This window comes from Notolepis coatsorum (genome assembly GCF_963971535.1).
Source record: "Notolepis coatsorum genome assembly, chromosome: 12".
Lineage (NCBI taxonomy): Eukaryota > Metazoa > Chordata > Actinopteri > Aulopiformes > Paralepididae > Notolepis > Notolepis coatsorum.
Window position 1 is genome coordinate 30530417 of NC_140176.1, and position 18923 is coordinate 30549339.

The 18923-nt window shown below is 44.0% G+C and overlaps 1 protein-coding gene across 1 annotated transcript in view; it reads left to right on the top strand.

Moving 5' to 3' along the window:
- ccdc186 (coiled-coil domain-containing protein 186) overlaps nt 1–18923 on the top strand; it is an 84685-nt gene that overhangs the window by 42829 nt on the left and 22933 nt on the right. The window contains exons 12-14 of the mRNA XM_084326720.1: nt 5669–5858; nt 11434–11508; nt 14606–14825. Of these exons, the coding sequence (XP_084182846.1) occupies nt 5669–5858; nt 11434–11508; nt 14606–14825 (485 nt within the window). The remainder of the gene's footprint in view (nt 1–5668; nt 5859–11433; nt 11509–14605; nt 14826–18923) is intronic.

An 18923-nucleotide genomic window follows, 5' to 3' on the forward strand; every position in this document is an offset into this window, starting at 1 on the left:
TATGTAGGTATATTCAGACAGATATGGATATATATACACACTACCGTTCAAAAGTTTGGGGTCACTTAGAAATGTCCTTATTTTTTAAAGAAAAACACTGTTTTTTTCAATGTAGATAACATTAAATTAATCAGAAATACACGCTATACATTGTTAATGTGGTAAATTACTATTCTAGCTGCAAACGTCTGGTTTTTTTCTTTTTTTTTAACTTCATTTTTTAGCGTTTATCGCTTTTTCTGGTCAAGCATGACCGACAGAAACAGGTTGAATGGGATATAGATCAGGGGAAGACACTCTGAGAAAATACGGCGAGTCCGGGAGTCGAACTCGTGTACCCCAGATCCGTGACGAGCACGGTTGTCCCCGACGCCGAAATAGCGCCGAGATACGCGGTGAGCTACAGGAGCTCCCCCAAACGTCTGGTTTTTAATGGAATATCTACATAGGTGTATAGAGGCCCATTTCCAGCAACCATCACTCCAGTGTTATAATGGTACATTGTGTTTGCTAATCGCGTTAGAAAGCGAATGGATGATTAGAAAAATCTTGAAAACCCTTGTGCAATTACGTTAGCACAGCTGAAAACAGTTTAGCTGGTTAGAGAAGCTATACAACTGGACTTCCTTTGAGCTAGTTGAGTATCTGGAGCATCACATGTGTGGGTTCGATTATACTCTCAAAATGGGCAGAAAAAGAGAACTTTCAAATGAAACTCTACAGTCTATTCTTGTTCTTAGAAATTAAGGCTATTCCATGCGAGAAATTGCCAAGAAACTGAACATTTCCTACAACGGTGTGTCCTACTCCCTTCAGAGAACAGCACAAACGGGCTCTAACCAGAGTAGAAAGAGAAGTGGGAGGCCCCGGTGCACAACTGAGCAAGAAGACAAGTACATTAGAGTCTCTAGTTTGAGAAATAGACGCCTCGCAGGTCCAGAACTGGCAGCTTCATTAAATGGTACCTCCGCAAAACGCCAGTGTCAACGTCTACAGTGAAGAGGCGACTCTGGGATGCTGGCCTTCTAGGCAGAGTGGCAAAGAAAAAGCCATATCGGAGACTGGGAAAATAAAAGGAAAAGATTAATATGGGCAAAAGAACACAGACATTGGACAGAGGAAGATTGGAAAAAGAGTGTTATGGACAGACAAATCGAAGTTTGAGGTGTTTGGATCACAGAAGAACATTTGTGAGACTCAGAACAAGTGAAAAGATGCTGGAAGAGTGCCTGACTGGTCTGGGGCTGCTTCGGTGCTGGTAAAGTGGGAGATTTGTACAAGGTAAAAGGGTTTTTGAAGAAGGAAGGCTATCACTCAATTTTGCAACACCATGCCATCCATACCCTGTGGACAGCGCTTGATTGGAGCCAATTTCCTCCTCCAGGACAATGACCCAAAGCACACCTCCACATTATACAAGAACTATTTAGGGAAGAAGCAGGCAGCTGGTATTCTGTCTGTAATGCAATCACCAGATCTCAACCCCATTGAGCTGTTGTGGGAGCAGCTTGACCGTATGAGTGGGAGCAGCTTGACCGTATGGTACACAAGAAGTCCCCATCAAGCCAATCCAACTTGTGGGCGGTGTTTCAGGAAGCGTGGGGTGACATTTCATCAGATTCCCTAAGAAATTAACAGCTAGAATGCCAAAGGTATGCAATGCTGGAATTGCTGCAAAGGGAGTATTCTTTGACGAAAGCAAAGTTTGAAGGACACATTTTTATTTTTTGACCAAATCTTTTTATTTTCACTTTTCAACAAGAAACAACACAACACAATAATGACAATTATACATACATCCAAGAACACAAACTAACACAACAATAATTAGACCATAAATTAGACCTATTATATATTGCATACACAACCCGTCAAAATAATTTGAAACAATGTCAAAGGATAATAAAATAAAATATATACTATAAAAATGCTTACCGAGCCCCTTCCAACTCCAGGTCCGGCAACCGCGAGCCACCACCCCGGAGGAACCACCGCCAGGCCCCCCCGCGAGCCAAAGCACCATGCCCCTTTAGCGCCCCGACCCGCAGAGACCCCGAACCGTGGCCCCCCCCAGCCATAGCCCACGATCGCCAGACCAGACCAGAAGGGAGTCCGAAAATATACATAGGATCAATCAATATTGAGTGAAAAATAATAATAAAAAAAAAAAGAAAAAGAAAAACATAACCATCAACATACATGATTATTCGCTCGTTCTCCCCCCCCCCCCCCCCCCCCCCTCGCCCCAAGACCCCAACGTGAGACATCAATATAACATCTTATTCAGTACTCATCTTCCAGAATCATATGCGTTCTTTTAGTTTTTCCACCACTGCCCACCAGACCGCAATATTGGCTTCATTAACACCTATGATACGTGCAGTGGAAATCTCCAAATAAATAACATCAAGATAGGTGAGAATCCATACCTTCGGACATAACTTATCTGGTTGTATCCAGCGTGAGGCAATCAGCTTTTTGGCAGCCGTCAGACCAGCCAAAATTAGTCTCTTTACTTGTGCAGAGGTCGGCAGTTGAGAAACATCATTTAACAACACAACTGAAGGCAAGGCCGGTATAGTTAGAGAGAAAATCTCTGACAGCTGAGTGGTGACATTTTCCCAAAAGCTCTCCACAGGTGGGCATTCCCAATACATATGCATGTATGTTCCAATGGCACCGGCTGGACACAAGGTACATCGAGAGTCAGGCCTGAGACCCATTTTGTTCATAGGACTTATTTGACCCCCGGACAAAATTATTATTTAAAATAAAAATCATTATTTCTAACCATGTCAATGGCTTGATTATATTTTCTATTAATTTTGCAACTCATTTGATGAATAAAAGTGAGTTTTCATGGAAAACACGATATTGTCTGGGTGACCCCAAACTTTTGAACGGTAGTGTATATATTTGTGATAAATATATAAATGATAACTGAGTCCCATACTGTGTCATATAGTCCTGTGACTATATTAAATGTATATATACTGCCTTCACTGTCTACAATTGCCTTACACAGTAATCATAATGACCTACCTCAACCTATAGTCTACCATATAACTCTGTATGATAGCCATGCATACTGTATATATCGTATATATATATGTATCTACAACAGTTTGCATATATCCCTGTTAACATATCTGTATGCATACCTGTATATATTATATATATATACAGTATATGACTGTATATATCTAGAGATGTTCGATGTTGGCTTTTTTTTTTACCAATATCCGATATTGGTAAAAAAAAATCATTTCAGGTAACTAACATCACATCAAAAGTATGCATTGATGTGTCAATTTCACTGGATGCATTCAACAAGGCTTTCTAAATGTAAACATCTGGGCAAAATATCACAACTACTTCAACTTAAGTTAGGCTATGGAAATAAGTGCCATATTTATTTAGTCTCAAACAGCAGCTTGGATCACACTCTCCCTGAGATAATCCTGACAAACACCCACTACATGGGGCACATTTCTACTTCTTCACAAAATGTAAACAACATTGTACCTAACTGTGAGGTAAAGTGCAAACAACTGAAACAAGATTATTATAAATTTTCTTTAATAACTCCCAACAGTGCTGGACCAGCAGCCCCAGTCATTAGCCTACTTGGGGTAACACAATCATTAAAATTAACTGGGCTCAAGCCCTGTTCTAGATGAGCTTTACATGTAACTGGCCAGTGGCCATAATTTGGCTAATACTAATGTATTTGTATTTTTTTTTATAGATCGACTCGTTATTAAGGGACAACTGGGTGTTTTATTTTCGGTGTCGCCTGTTGCTTCTTTCCATCCTTTTGCTGCACAAACGTTGTGTGTATCTCCGGATGATTCTTCCTGAGGTGGGAGATTACATTTGAAGTATTGAAGGAAGACGTCTTGGTTTCTCCTCGCATAACCTCCACTTTAAAGTCACTGTGCCCACCTCAGGAATAATCATCCGGAGATACACGCAAAACGACGCAAAACGATGAAACAGGCAACAGGCGACACCGAAAAAAAACCACCCAGTTGTCTGTTAACGTAAACTGCAAGTTTAATATCTGGAGACACTTTGAAATAATTCCAAATCAAAGATATAGTGAGCGACTCCACTAACTTGGCTTGTTGTTATGCTGGAAGTGATGATGCAGTTTGCTGATGTCATCAAGCGCGCGCCCATAGACGTCTGCCAAAACAGCGAGTTGTGCCAAACAAACATTAATATCTCAAAAAATATACATCACATCTCTCATATTGACATTTTGAGTGAGAGGAGAAGTAGCCGAAGAGTTTGATGTATAAAATGTGCATGTTGTGTAAAAGTCATTAAAGTTTAAACCGATACAGATCATTTCCGATATTACATTTGAATGCCAATATCGGACATCTCTATAAATATATCCCATACCTACTCTTTCTAGTTATACCACTGGCCAGTACATTATATATTGTTAATGCACTTTACTTGTGTTGTGCAATAACATACATTTTGATCAAAATCTAACGGCCAGATCCATCCTTTACTTTGCCACTGCTATGTACATCTGTGATAAAGATAGCCTGGCATTGGCCCATTAAATGTAACTAGTGCAGTGGCTATTGTGTGCCCATTCAGACTGAGTGCATGTTTGGAATGGGCCAATTATTTGGCTCCCGGTGTTGCTGCTTGCATCATTGAGCGAGTGGCCATTCAGATGTGCCTGTTTGGAGCGGGGGATTGCTTGGTCCCTGGACGTGCTGCTAACAGTGTTGTAGAGACCAGCAGTATGACTGTTAGTGTTGTAGAGACCTGTGGTATGACTGTTATAGTGTAGAGACCTGCAGTATGACTGTTATAATGTTGTAGAGACCTGTGGTATGACTGTTATAGTGTTGTAGAGACCTGCAGTATGACTGTTATAGTGTTGTAGAGACCTACATTTCACCCACCAAGTTTGTTGTTATAGCGCCACCATCAGGCCAAATGGCACCAATGTGGACGCCACCACTCCCCTGGGTCCTCAGTAACACACCTGCCTGGAGTGTGAAGCTGATGGATGAACGGTTCTTGAGAGAGACACAGAGACAGATTCCTTCCTTTAAAGTTAGACTGAGATGCCAGCTCACAACCTTCCAACCTCTAGCCCCTCCTAGAATTAACTGCATTTATATAACAGCTTTTATCCAAAGCGCTTAACAACTTATGTCTCACATTCACACATTTACACACTGACGGCGGAGGCGAGCATGCAAGGTGCCGACCTGCTTATAGAACACACAACCAGTATCACACTGGCTTCACAACCAGTATCACACTGGCTTCACAACCAGTATCACACTGGCTCTACAACAACCAGTATCACACTGGCTTCACAACCAGTATCACACTGGCTTCATAACCAGTATCACACTGGCTTTAAAACCAGTATCACACTGACTCTACAACAACCAGTATCACACTGGCTTCACAACCAGTATCACACTGGCTTCACAACCAGTATCACACTGGCTTCACAACCAGTATCACACTGACTCTACAACAACCAGTATCACACTGGCTTCATAACCAGTATCACACTGGCTTCACAACCAGTATCGCACTGGCTTTACTGGGGCTGAAACTCCTTCTCCCATTCTCTCCCCCCACCTCCACCACCACCACCACCACCACCACCTTGCCCCTACAGACGGCGCAGCTGAGACAGGAGGAGGCCCTGAGGCAGCAGGAGGTGCAGGGCCTGCAGGAGGAGCGGGCAGCTCTGCAGACGGAGTTGTCTCACCTGAAGACCCGCTTGGACGAGCTCCGAGACGAGCTGGTCACCCATAAGAGGAAGCAGGCGGCCAGCATCAAGGACCTGACCAAGCAGCTGACGCAAGGTTAGTACTGCTATCTCACACCAACACACAGCCGACACCAGGTTAGTACTGCTATCTCACACCAACACACAGCCGACACAAGGTTACCGGTAGTACTGCTATCTCACACCAACACACAGCCGACACAAGGTTAGTACTGCTATCTCACACCAACACACAGCCGACACAAGGTTAGTACTGCTATCTCACACCAACACACAGCCGACACAAGGTTAGTACTGCTATCTCACACCAACACACAGCCGACACAAGGTTAGTACTGCTATCTCACACCGACACACAGCCGACACAAGGTTAGTACTGCTATCTCACACCAACACACAGCTGACACAAGGTTAGTACTGCTATCTCACACCGACACACAGCCGACACAAGGTTAGTACTGCTATCTCACACCAACACACAGCCGACACAAGGTTAGTACTGCTATCTCACACCAACACACAGCCGACACAAGGTTAGTACTGCTATCTCACACCAACACACAGCCGACACAAGGTTAGTACTGCTATCTCACACCAACACACAGCCGACACAAGGTTAGTACTGCTATCTCACACCAACACACAGCCGACACAAGGTTAGTACTGCTATCTCACACTAACACGTCCATGTACCCTAGAGACGCGTGGTTCTAAAAGCGTGGTCCACATGTACCCTAGAGACGCGTGGTTCTAAAAGCGTGGTCCACATGTACCCTAGAGACGCGTGGTTCTAAAAGCGTGGTCCACATGTACCCTAGACCAGTGGTTCTAAAAGCGTGGTCCACATGTACCCTAGAGACGCGTGGTTTTAAAAGCGTGGTCCACATGTACCCTAGACCAGTGGTTCTAAAAGCGTGGTTCTGGGTCCTTGAATGTAGGAGAGAGTTTCACTTTCTTTCATGTTATCTTTCCACCTACATTACTTTACAGACATGCTGTTCTGTACTAAACTAAAAAGAGTCTGTGTTTTAATGTGTGTATGTGGTGTGTTCCTTAATGACCCATAAATATGTCCTTATTGAACCTCTCTGTAGGCACGCGTTCACCCGCCACCAGCTCTAATGTAGGTGGAGATATGGTGAGAGTAGCAAGGAGGGGAGGAGTGTGAGGAAAGAGGTGTAGGGAGACGGTGGGAAGGACGCAGGGTTATTTTTAAAGAGCTTCCTCTGCATTGTGCCGCAGGTAATCGCCCTAGAAGAAATATCTGCCTGTCTGGCCTGTTTTCTCATTGGGATAACTGTTGTAGTGATAACTGTTAGCATGCAGGGCGGAGCGATAGGGTTTTGTCATTGAGATAACTGTTGTAGTGATAACTGTTAGCATGCAGGGCGGAGCGATAGGGTTTTGTCATTGAGATAACTGTTGTAGTGATAACTGTTAGCCAGTGATGTACCTGAGCGCGTTCAATGAACGATCGTTCATGAACTCGTTCATATTTTGGGCGAACGTGAACTGAACGTACTGTAGTTCCGCTAGATGAACGTAATTGTGAACGCACTCATTCTCGGCGCTCTATCACAGTATAACTTCGTTCAAAAGTGTGCCCGATTTGGGACGGACACACCGACACAGGTTTCGGTGTGTGCGTGTTGCGAGCGGAGAGAGAGACTTGTTACGCGCGACGCGGGCCGCCTCTTCAAGGCAATGTTAGGGGAAACACTGATAAATAATCACAGTGTGATGGAAATGCCAGTATTCTGATTGCTGTCTCTGGTTCTATATGGGTTGTGGCTAGGGATGCTCGATATTGGCTTTTTTACCGATACCGATATTCCGATATTGTCCAACTCCAATTTCCGATACCGATACCGATACCGATATCAACCGATACCGATATATGCAGGGTTTCCCCCCCAAAAAACGGAATAATTTCAGGTAACTAATAATTTCACTGGATGCATTCAAAAGGCTTTCTAAATGTAAGCATTATCTGTGCAAAATATGATCATTAAAAAAGTAAAAATGAACATTTTAAACCAACATGCATACTTTTGACAATAAATAAAATAAGAATTGGTTCTTACTTGCTTGCCTGGGTAAATAAAGGTTAAATAAATGTTAAAAAAAAAAAAAAAAAATTGTTATTGTTTTTTTTTTTTTTTTTTACCGATACCGATATTTTCCGATATCACATTTTACTGCCGATATCGGCCGATAATATCGGTCGGCCGATAATATCGGACATCCCTAGTTGTGGCAATAATTTTGACAAATAATAGCTCACAGCAACGTATTGAAAAAATAACTAGAAACTAGTTCATTTTTGAAACCATGAACTTTTGTTCAAAATGTTGAATTATGAACTGAACTAGTTAATTTAGAAAGTGAACTTTCCCAACACTGCTGTTAGCCTGCAGGGCGGAGCGACTTTTCGGTTTGAAGCTTTGGCCGCTGCTGCAGGGAGACTTCCCCACTGACTGAACCAAGTAATGAGACTTAGTTGTGGGGCTTTGAGGCCAGAGAAAGCTTTATTACTTGGGCAGTTTCATGTCATTTAATTTCAAACTCGAAAGGCAACTGAGGTTTCCCTCGAGGGTACATACAGAAATACAATTTACAAAAAGCATATGAAATCACACGGCATATAAAATCATAACAAAGGCAAACAAGACGAGGCAGAAAGTAAGGATAACAAATCCATTAAAACATGTACAACTTGATTGATAAAGGTTGGAGATCAAGGTTTTAAACTCTGCAACAGAGGGGACAGTAACCATTCCTAATTTATGCAAATGACATGTCGTCAGCTTGTGACTGCAACTTGTTCTTGTTTGCAGACGACTCAGCCCTGCTGGTCTCTGACAAGAACAAGTTACAGGTTGAAAAAACCCTCAGCTTGGAACTAGGCAAAATCTGCATATGGCTCGCTGATAACAAACTATCATTACACCTGGGCAAAACAGAGTCCATTCTCTTCGGTTCAAATAACAAACTCAGCAAGACCGACGGCTTCTCAGTTACAGTGGGTGACAATATTGTCACAAGGAAAGATGAAATTACCTACCTGGGCTCCATCCTAGAGGCTAATCTTTCCTGTGACAAAATGGCATCCAATGTAATAAAAAAAGTCAACCAACGAACTCGATTCTTGTACCGGATCTCCTCTCTGGTAAACAAGAATACCCTGAAGACTCTGGCAGGAGCACTCATACAAGGGTACTACGACTATGCTTGCACCTCATGGTACCAAAGCACCTCAAAGGCGCTAAAAACAAAATTACAAACATCTCAAAACAAACTGGTCAGACTGCTGCTTGACCTTACTCCTAGAACCCACCTCACCCCTGCCCACTTTGACAACCTAGGATGGCTTAGAGTAGACGACAGAGTACAGCAACTTGCAATGGGCCTGGTCTACAAGATACACTACACGACCAAGGTACCCATGTACATGGCAAAATACTTCCCAAAGGTCTGTGAATACCACGATCACAACACCAGAGGGAGCTCCACAAATCATGTTAAACCCAGATTTGGCTCAAACAAGGGACTAAACACGTTTCGCAATTATGCCACATCAATGTGGAACGCCCTACCCAAAGCTGTAAAGGAATGTGAATCACTACCCACTTTCAAAAACAATCTCAAAGAACACCTACTGCAATTCGAAACTGGCCCATGTAAATGTCCTAACCCAACCCCCTCCAATGTACAGTAAATGACCAAGTATGGTTTTGTCAATATTCCAATGTACAGTTTTGCTTGTACAGTTGTACAGTGTTCCCCCCCACCCCTCCTACCCAACCCCCCCCACCCCACCCACCGAATCACCTCCAATGTACAGCCCCCCCCCCACCCACCCCACCTACCCAACCTCCCCCAATGTACAGATTTTACGTCAAGTGTATATACTCTTTTCTGAACTCTTTTTGTATCACAAACAGTACTGTATTTGCAAATCTGGTATGTCATAAATGTATAGATGTAGCAGTACTGTCTATCTGTATGTCATGTATGTCATATATGTCCTGATGAATTGAAAATGGGGGACCCTGATGAAAACGAGACGAAAGTCTTTCTCTGGTCTGCATCCCCTTAACACATTCCCTGCCACGCTTATATCCATCAATGTTTGATCACTGCCACCAGTCTAAGCCTATGGAGATGTTTACCTTCTTTGCAGGGCTATAACTTTTTTAATTGTATTGCTAAATTGACATTACTATGGCCCATTCAACATCGATTATCTATCGTTCAGGATGTAGGAACGTTTTACTTTTTCATTCACAGGTTCATACGAAAATACCGTCTAGAATATAAATATGTTTTTATCGTTTTCTGCAGTAATTCCTAGAACGTGAGATAAAGGCATAAACGCATATAGAGATTATCAAATGCCGTTTGTTGGCGTTACACGCTATATTAAAATGTTCAACTGTACATGATCCTAAACGTTATGACTGATCATGCGCGGGTGAACGGGGGGGGGGGGGGGGGTGTCGTTTATAATTCCGTGATCGTCGGTAAATGCTTCATGTAGTATGGGTGATATATTGATCGGAGCAGTTTGCATGGATAATAATAAACAAATGCGCTGAAAATTACGTCAGCGTCCTCTTACCGTTGGCCGGTGAGACTGGAGCAAAAAGATCCCACTTATGTGACGGCGATCGAGTCGATCCATTTCCGGTTTGTATAATAATAAATAATACACGCCCAAATCATGTCGATTATTGAGTTATGGCAGCGATTCATATCCACAGTGTGTGGCTAGAGTCCCGCAACAATATGCGAGTGCCGGACGCATTTCGGAGACGCACCGAGGTCGACTCGGCCATTTCCGGTTTGGCAACTCGGTGATCATCCACCAGGGGGCAGTATTGAAGCGTTGCAGAGTTGTGCCGAGTCCCACTGCATCAGACCAGGCTTCGTGAGGGAATTATGAATAACATGGCGAAAAAATGAAATATGATCTCAATAACGTCGTACGCCGTGGATTGGCAGAATTCGCATGAACTTGAAACACGTCGTACAACGGTATTGGCGCAGGATGTGTTAACAATTGTGTGTATTGAGCTGTACTGTATTGTACCCATTCTACAATCTGTTAATAAAGTTTTCAATCAATCAATCAATCAGGTTCACAAGGCCAGTAACCATTCACATCATACAGTATATGACTATGGTATTTAGCAGGTCTACAAGGCCAGTAACCATTCACATCATATATGACTATGGTATTTGGCAGGTCTACAAGGCCAGTAACCATTCACATCATATATGACTATGTTATTTAGCAGGTCTACAAGGCCAGTAACCATTCACATCATATATGACTATGGTATTTAGCAGGTCTACAAGGCCAGTAACCATTCACATCATATATGACTGGTATTTAGCAGGTCTACAAGGCCAGTAACCATTCACATCATATACTGTATTACTATGGTATTTAGCAGGTTTACAAGGCCGGACCAGTAACCATTCACATCATATATGACTATGGTATTTAGCAGGTTTACAAGGCCAGTAACCATTCACATCATATATGACTATGGTATTTAGCAGGTTTACAAGGCCAGGCAGTAACCATTCACATCATATATGACTGGTATTTAGCAGGTCCATGTACTGTGTGTATTTGTCCACAGCTCGCAAGCGTCTGGAGCAGCTGGAGAGTGGAGACCGAGAGGTCAGCAGTATGGGCAGTCGCTCCAGTTCCTCAGGTAAAAACACAAGATCGAGCAAATCATTCAACCTCAGCTGGTTGTTCACAATTGTCATTCATATACAAGCAGACCCAGTTCAGATCAACATAGAACCCCATGGTTCTCCAGACCCAGTTCAGATCAACATAGAACCCCATGCTTCTCCAGACCCGGTTCAGATCAACATAGAACCCCATGCTTCTCCAGACCCAGTTACCTGAATGTGTTTGACCTCTCTCCCTGCAGGTTCGCGACTCTCTCTTAAAAAGAAAGACACTAAAAGAGAAAACCGATAGGGTGTTTTTCTCCACCACTTATAGTACTAAGGCCCTTGCTGTTTGCAATATAATTAAAAATAATTGGAGCCTGATCCAATGTGATGAGGCCCTGTCTAACATATTCCCTGACCCGCCCCTCTGTACATTTAGGAGAGCCCCCAATCTCGGAGATAAGTTAGTACTAAGCAATCTACCGGCAGATGTTAAATCTACATGGTTACCCAAGCCTCCTATAGGAACCTATAGATGTGGTCACTGCAAACAATGCGATGTGGTGGTAAGATCAAAAGGATTTACCCACCCAGCTACAAAACAGACATATACTTCTAACAGCTTCATTAATTGTCAAACGACACATGTTATTTATATACTGTCCTGTTCCAAATGTGACTCTTTTTATGTTGGTCGCACGAAACACTGCCTACTTGATCGACTGGCAGATCATAAATATGCTATCAAAACTAATAACATGGATTATGCAATGGCTAAACATATTCATGATCATTGATGTTCACCAAAGTACCTCTGTTTTATTTACAGCTATCGGCATTGACAGTGTTCCACTCACGTCTAGGGGAGGAAATAGACAAAGAATTCTAAACCAGAAAGAAAGCCGCTGGATCGATAGACTGCAGGCCACCTCACTCCCAGGTTTAAATGATTCTATAGACATGGTGTCATTTGTATAGGCCAGTAGAACACTTTATTTATTTATTGTATTTATACATTGTTATTTATTGTATTTTGATAGACTACAGGCCACCTCTTTGCAGGTTTAAATTACTCTATGGACATGTTGTCACTTCTACTTCTAGGCTAAGTAGGTTACATTATATAGTAGTATTTTTTGTCTTGCATTACTCAATGCTCTTACATTGTTGTTTTTGATATATTTGATATTATTATTGATCTATTCTATGTTTGATTTGACTCATTTCCTTATGATGTTACAATATTTTGAGTGTGTGTATATATACATATATAATATACAAATTTTTTATTTCTATTTAGTATTATTGTATATCCCTTCAACGTAGACATAGCTTATAATTAGATTGTATTCTAACTATATCAAGTTAAGAATATGCTGTGCCTTCATCCATTTAACACCAGCTGTCCCCCATTGTAATTAGTCTCTCCCAGAGTTCTGTTTTTTTCCCTTTTTTCTTTATTTAGTTACAGTTTTGTTTTGTCACCAGTTACAACACCCTGAAGAAGGCCATGTGTAGGCAGAAACTATTTAAAAGTTTCTAAATAATGTAAGCCAATTAATAAAGGCATTTTAAAATTGTAGAGCTGCCTTGGATCTCAACTTTTCTTCTATAACGTTCCCTGAATGTGTTTGACCTCTCTCCCTCCCGGTTCCCTGACTGTTTGACCTCTCTCCCTGCAGGTTCCCTGACTGTTTGACCTCTCTCCCTCCAGGTTCCCTGACTGTTTGACCTCTCTCCCTGCAGGTTCCCTGACTGTTTGACCTCTCTCCCTCCAGGTTCCCTGACTGTTTGACCTCTCTCCCTGCAGGTTCCCTGACTGTTTGACCTCTCTCCCTGCAGGTTCCCTGACTGTTTGACCTCTCTCCCTGCAGGTTCCCTGACTGTTTGACCTCTCTCCCTGCAGGTTCCCTGACTGTTTGACCTCTCTCCCTCCAGGTTCCCTGACTGTTTGACCTCTCTCCCTCCAGGTTCCCTGACTGTTTGACCTCTCTCCCTCCAGGTTCCCTGACTGTTTGACCTCTCTCCCTCCACGTTCCCTGACTGTTTGACCTCTCTCCCTGCAGGTTCCCTGACTGTTTGACCTCTCTCCCTCCAGGTTCCCTGACTGTTTGACCTCTCTCCCTCCACGTTCCCTGACTGTTTGACCTCTCTCCCTGCAGGTTCCCTGACTGTTTGACCTCTCTCCCTCCTGGTTCCCTGACTGTTTGACCTCTCTCCCTCCAGGTTCCCTGACTGTTTGACCTCTCTCCCTGCAGGTTCCCTGACTGTTTGACCTCTCTCCCTCCAGGTTCCCTGACTGTTTGACCTCTCTCCCTCCTGGTTCCCTGACTGTTTGACCTCTCTCCCTCCTGGTTCCCTGACTGTTTGACCTCTCTCCCTGCAGGTTCCCTGACTGTTTGACCTCTCTCCCTCCAGGTTCCCTGACTGTTTGACCTCTCTCCCTCCAGGTTCCCTGACTGTTTGACCTCTCTCCCTGCAGGTTCCCTGACTGTTTGACCTCTCTCCCTGCAGGTTCCCTGACTGTTTGACCTCTCTCCCTGCAGGTTCCCTGACTGTTTGACCTCTCTCCCTCCAGGTTCCCTGACTGTTTGACCTCTCTCCCTGCAGGTTCCCTGACTGTTTGACCTCTCTCCCTCCAGGTTCCCTGACTGTTTGACCTCTCTCCCTGCAGGTTCCCTGACTGTTTGACCTCTCTCCCTGCAGGTTCCCTGACTGTTTGACCTCTCTCCCTCCTGGTTCCCTGACTGTTTGACCTCTCTCCCTCCAGGTTCCCTGACTGTTTGACCTCTCTCCCTGCAGGTTCCCTGACTGTTTGACCTCTCTCCCTGCAGGTTCCCTGACTGTTTGACCTCTCTCCCTCCTGGTTCCCTGAATGTGTTTGACCTCTCTCCCTCCAGGTTCCCTGACTGTTTGACCTCTCTCCCTGCAGGTTCCCTGACTGTTTGACCTCTCTCCCTGCAGGTTCCCTGACTGTTTGACCTCTCTCCCTGCAGGTTCCCTGAATGTGTTTGACCTCTTTCCCTCCAGGTTCCCTGACTGTTTGACCTCTCTCCCTGCAGGTTCCCTGACTGTTTGACCTCTCTCCCTCCAGGTTCCCTGACTGTTTGACCTCTCTCCCTCCAGGTTCCCTGAATGCGCGCCCCGGGGGCAGTGGTACTGAGGAGCGCTCGCCGGAGAGCCAGACGGGTCACCATGTGGTGGACAGCTACCCGGAGGTGGACAAGGCGGTGCTGGTGGAGCGCATTGTCCGGCTGCAGAAGGCTCTGGCCCGCAAGCAGGAGAAGATGGAGTTCATGGAGGACCACATCAAGCAGCTGGTGGAGGAGATCCGCAAGAAGACCAAGTGAGTGTCTCCTCAGGAAGCCAAGGAGGAGCAGGAGGAGCGAGATACAGAGAGGCCCCTCGCCCCTGTGACCGGAATGACACAATCTCTGCCACACAATATGAGCATCTTATAGCTCTGACGCCACCACTGTAAGCCTAGGGAGTTGCTCACCTTGTTTGCAGGGCTATAACTATTTAAATAGTATAGCTATATCGGCATTACTATATGGCCCATTCGACATCGGGTATCTATCGTTCAAGATGTGGGAACGTTATATTTTTCCATTCATACATTGTCGTTTTATACTGTCGTGAATATGTAAGTATGTTTTTAGAGTGGTCTGCGGTAATTCCTAGAACGTGAGTTATAGGCCCCGATGCATATTATACTTAATCGATTGGCATTTCGTCGCTATACACACTACAATTAAAATTTCAAATGCATATGATCGGTATATATTATGCATGAAGGAAATGGGGGGCAATATCAGACAGTGCCAGAGTTTCCCAGAGCCTTGCTGGATGAATTATGAATGGCAATAGCGAATAAAAGAAATAACGATCACAATAACGAGTATACTCGTTATTGGCATTATTTGATTGGTGGGCTATAACGAGTTAACTCGTTCTTGGCGCAGGATGTGTTAATAGTGACCGAAATAACACTGAATTAATAGAGACCGAAATTATACTGAATTGATAATGAACGAAATACCACTGAATTAATAGTGACTGAAATAACACTGAATTAATACTGACCGAAACAACACTGAATTAATACTGACCGAAATCACATTGAATTAATAGTGACCGAAATAACACTGAATTATTACTGACCGAAACAACACTGAATTAATACTGACCGAAATAACACTGAATTAATACTGACCGAAATTACACTGAATTATTACTGACCGAAATAACACTGAATTAATACTGACCGAAATAATTTCTTTGGAGGAGTTGGACTACATGAAAATCCATTTCAGGCTAAGCTGTCAAACTAATGTCATAGCAGAGATTTTGGATTTAGATCCCTCCATTGCCATATTATAGTAGTATAGTATATTACAGTACAGTGTGATTTAAGAATGTATTAATTTTGCATATCGCTCTGAGACACATGTAGGCATTTAACCAAAGTGATCAGAGCGCAGGGTCAGACATGTGTGGTGCCCCTGAAGCAGCTAGAGGGGGATCAAACCTGTGACCATGCGGTGACGGGATGGTCTCAAACCACTAGGCCCCTGCTGCTGTTGAGAAGTGCTTGAGGAAGGGAAGGCGAGGCAAGGGTATCGATGTCTTGACACATGCTAATTGTTAGCAGAGGCTGCATAGTGCTGTAGCCAGATGTGTTGACACATGCTAAATAGCTAGCGGAGGCTGCATAGTGCTGTAGCCAGATGTGTTGACATGCTAATAGCTAGTGGAGGCTGCATAATGTTGTAGCCAGATGTGTTGACACATGCTAAATAGCTAGCGGAGGCTGCATAGTGCTGTAGCCAGATGTGTTGACACATGCTAATAGCTAGCGGAGGCTGCATAGTGCTGTAGCCAGATGTGTTGACACATGCTAATAGCTAGTGGAGGCTGCATAGTGCTGTAGCCAGATGTGTTGACACATGCTAATAGCTAGTGGAGGCTGCATAGTGCTGTAGCCAGATGTGTTGACACATGCTAATAGCTAGTGGAGGCTGCATAATGTTGTAGCCAGATGTATTGACACATGCTAATAGCTAGCAGAGGCTGCATAATGCTGTAGCCAGATGTGTTGACACATGCTAATAGCTAGCAGAGGCTGCATAATGCTGTAGCCAGATGTGTTGACACATGCTAATAGCTAGCAGAGGTGTAGCATAATGCTGTAGCAGCCAGATGTGTTGACACATGCTAATAGCTAGCAGAGGCTGCATAGTGCTGTAGCCAAATGTGTTGACACATGCTAATAGCTAGCAGAGGCTGCATAGTGCTGTAGCCAAATGTGTTGACACATGCTAATAGCTAGCAGAGGCTGCATAGTGCTGTAGCCAAATGTGTTGACACATGCTAATAGCTAGCAGATGCTGCATAGTGCTGTAGCCAGATGTGTTGACACATGCTAATAGCTAGCAGAGGCTGCATAGTGCTGTAGCCAGATGTGTTGACACATGCTAATAGCTAGCAGAGGCTGCATAGTGCTGTAGCCAGATGTGTTGACATATTATAATAGCTAGCAGAGGCTGCATAATGCTGTAGCCAGATGTGTTGACATATTATAATAGCTAGCAGAGGCTGCATAATGCTGTAGCCAGATGTGTTGACATATTATAATAGCTAGCAGAGGCTGCATAATGTTGTAGCCAGAAAGTGCCCAGTTTTAGCCCCCCATTGCTTTGCCCCCTCACTGGCTGTCACCGTGGTTTGCATCAGGATGTTGTCACCATGTTGACACCTGAAGTCTTTGGGGATTCTGGGAGATGGTGTTGACAGCGCGATGCGTCTGTCTGACTATCACTCCCCAGTCCCCACTGCTATCTTCGACATCGCCGCTTCAGGTCAGACGAGACGAATTGTCTGAAAGAACAATCACAGAACACACTGATGCAGAAAACTTCAGACACGATTGTCTCTGCACACTAATCTGCACTAGTGGGATATCACTTTGTAAACGGCATTGTCTCTGCACACTAATCTGCACACAGCTCCTCATCTTCTCCATGTCATGTTAAAATGCCACACGCCACGTTTTGGAATTTCATTTACAATTTCTTTGATAAGAAAAGTTGGACCTGTGTATCTAAGCTGACACACTGGGTTCCAGTTTGCATGGGCCTGTCCTTCTTCACACTATGGAACTATGATGGACCGAATCCATCAGCAGCAACCTACATTCAGCAGCAACCTACATTCAGCAGCAACCTACATTCAGCAGCAACCTACATTCAGCAGCAACCTACATTCAGCAGCAACTAGGGCTGGGCAATTAATCGAAATATAATCGCAATCTCGATTCATAGACCTATGCAATCTCATTTATACATTTTCTTTTTTTACTTAACTTTTTTAAATGATGACGATTCTGACGAGTTATTTTGTATGTTACAAGAGACTTTTAAGTTTAAGTCAAGCACTTTCATATATGTTATGTTTAAGTTTAAGTCAAGCACTTTGATATGTTATGTTGTCTGTTTAAGAAAGAGTGCAATAAATGATTTTATTGAAAAAATAAGAATCGTGTGAGAGAATCGTGATCTCAATTCTTAGAGAGAAAAATCATGATTCACATTTGAGCAAGAATCGCCCAGCCCTAGCAGCAACCTACATTCAGCAGCAACCTACATTCAGCAGCAACCTACATTCAGCAGCAACCTACATTCAGCAGTTAAAATCGAGGGCAAATCCCATCTCCCACATCTCACCCAGCAGGTACTCTCTGTCCCCATCCCTCTGGGACGATGCACCAAAGACCTGAGTGTGAGAGAGAGAGGAAAGGAGGACACAGCTCAGAGGAGAGACCTTGAGTTGGTCATAATGACCCTGTTGGCTAAATCTGTGAAGTGAGTTCTACCCCCAGACAAAACCCCTGGGGCAGCTTAGATGAGTTCTACCCCCAGACAACCCCTGGGGCAGCTTAGATGAGTTCTACCCCCAGACAAAACCCCTGGGGCATCTTAGATGAGTTCTACCCCCAGACAACCCCTGGGGCAGCTTAGATGAGTTCTACCCCCAGACAAAACCCCTGGGGCATCTTAGATTAGTTCTACCCCCAGACAAAACCCCTGGGGCATCTTAGATTAGTTCTACCCCCAGACAACCCCTGGGGCAGCTTAGATGAGTTCTACCCCCAGACAAAGCCCTTAGGGAAGCTTAGATTATTTGAGAGGCGTGAAGGCAGTGCTACTGGAGACGTTAAACCCTGCAGGCTACTGGATGAGTTAATCCATGTCAATCCATGTTGGTTTTGATAGCTGAGTTTGATAGCCCCCCACCCCCCCCCACCAGCTGCCTGTCACCCCTCCACCCGCCTACACTGTTTAATTCATCTCATCTTTTTTTGTTTTGGTTTTACTAAAACACTGTCACAATGGTGGGGGAACTGGGTCCCTATGGTCTCCCTCTGGGACTAGTCAGAGGTAAG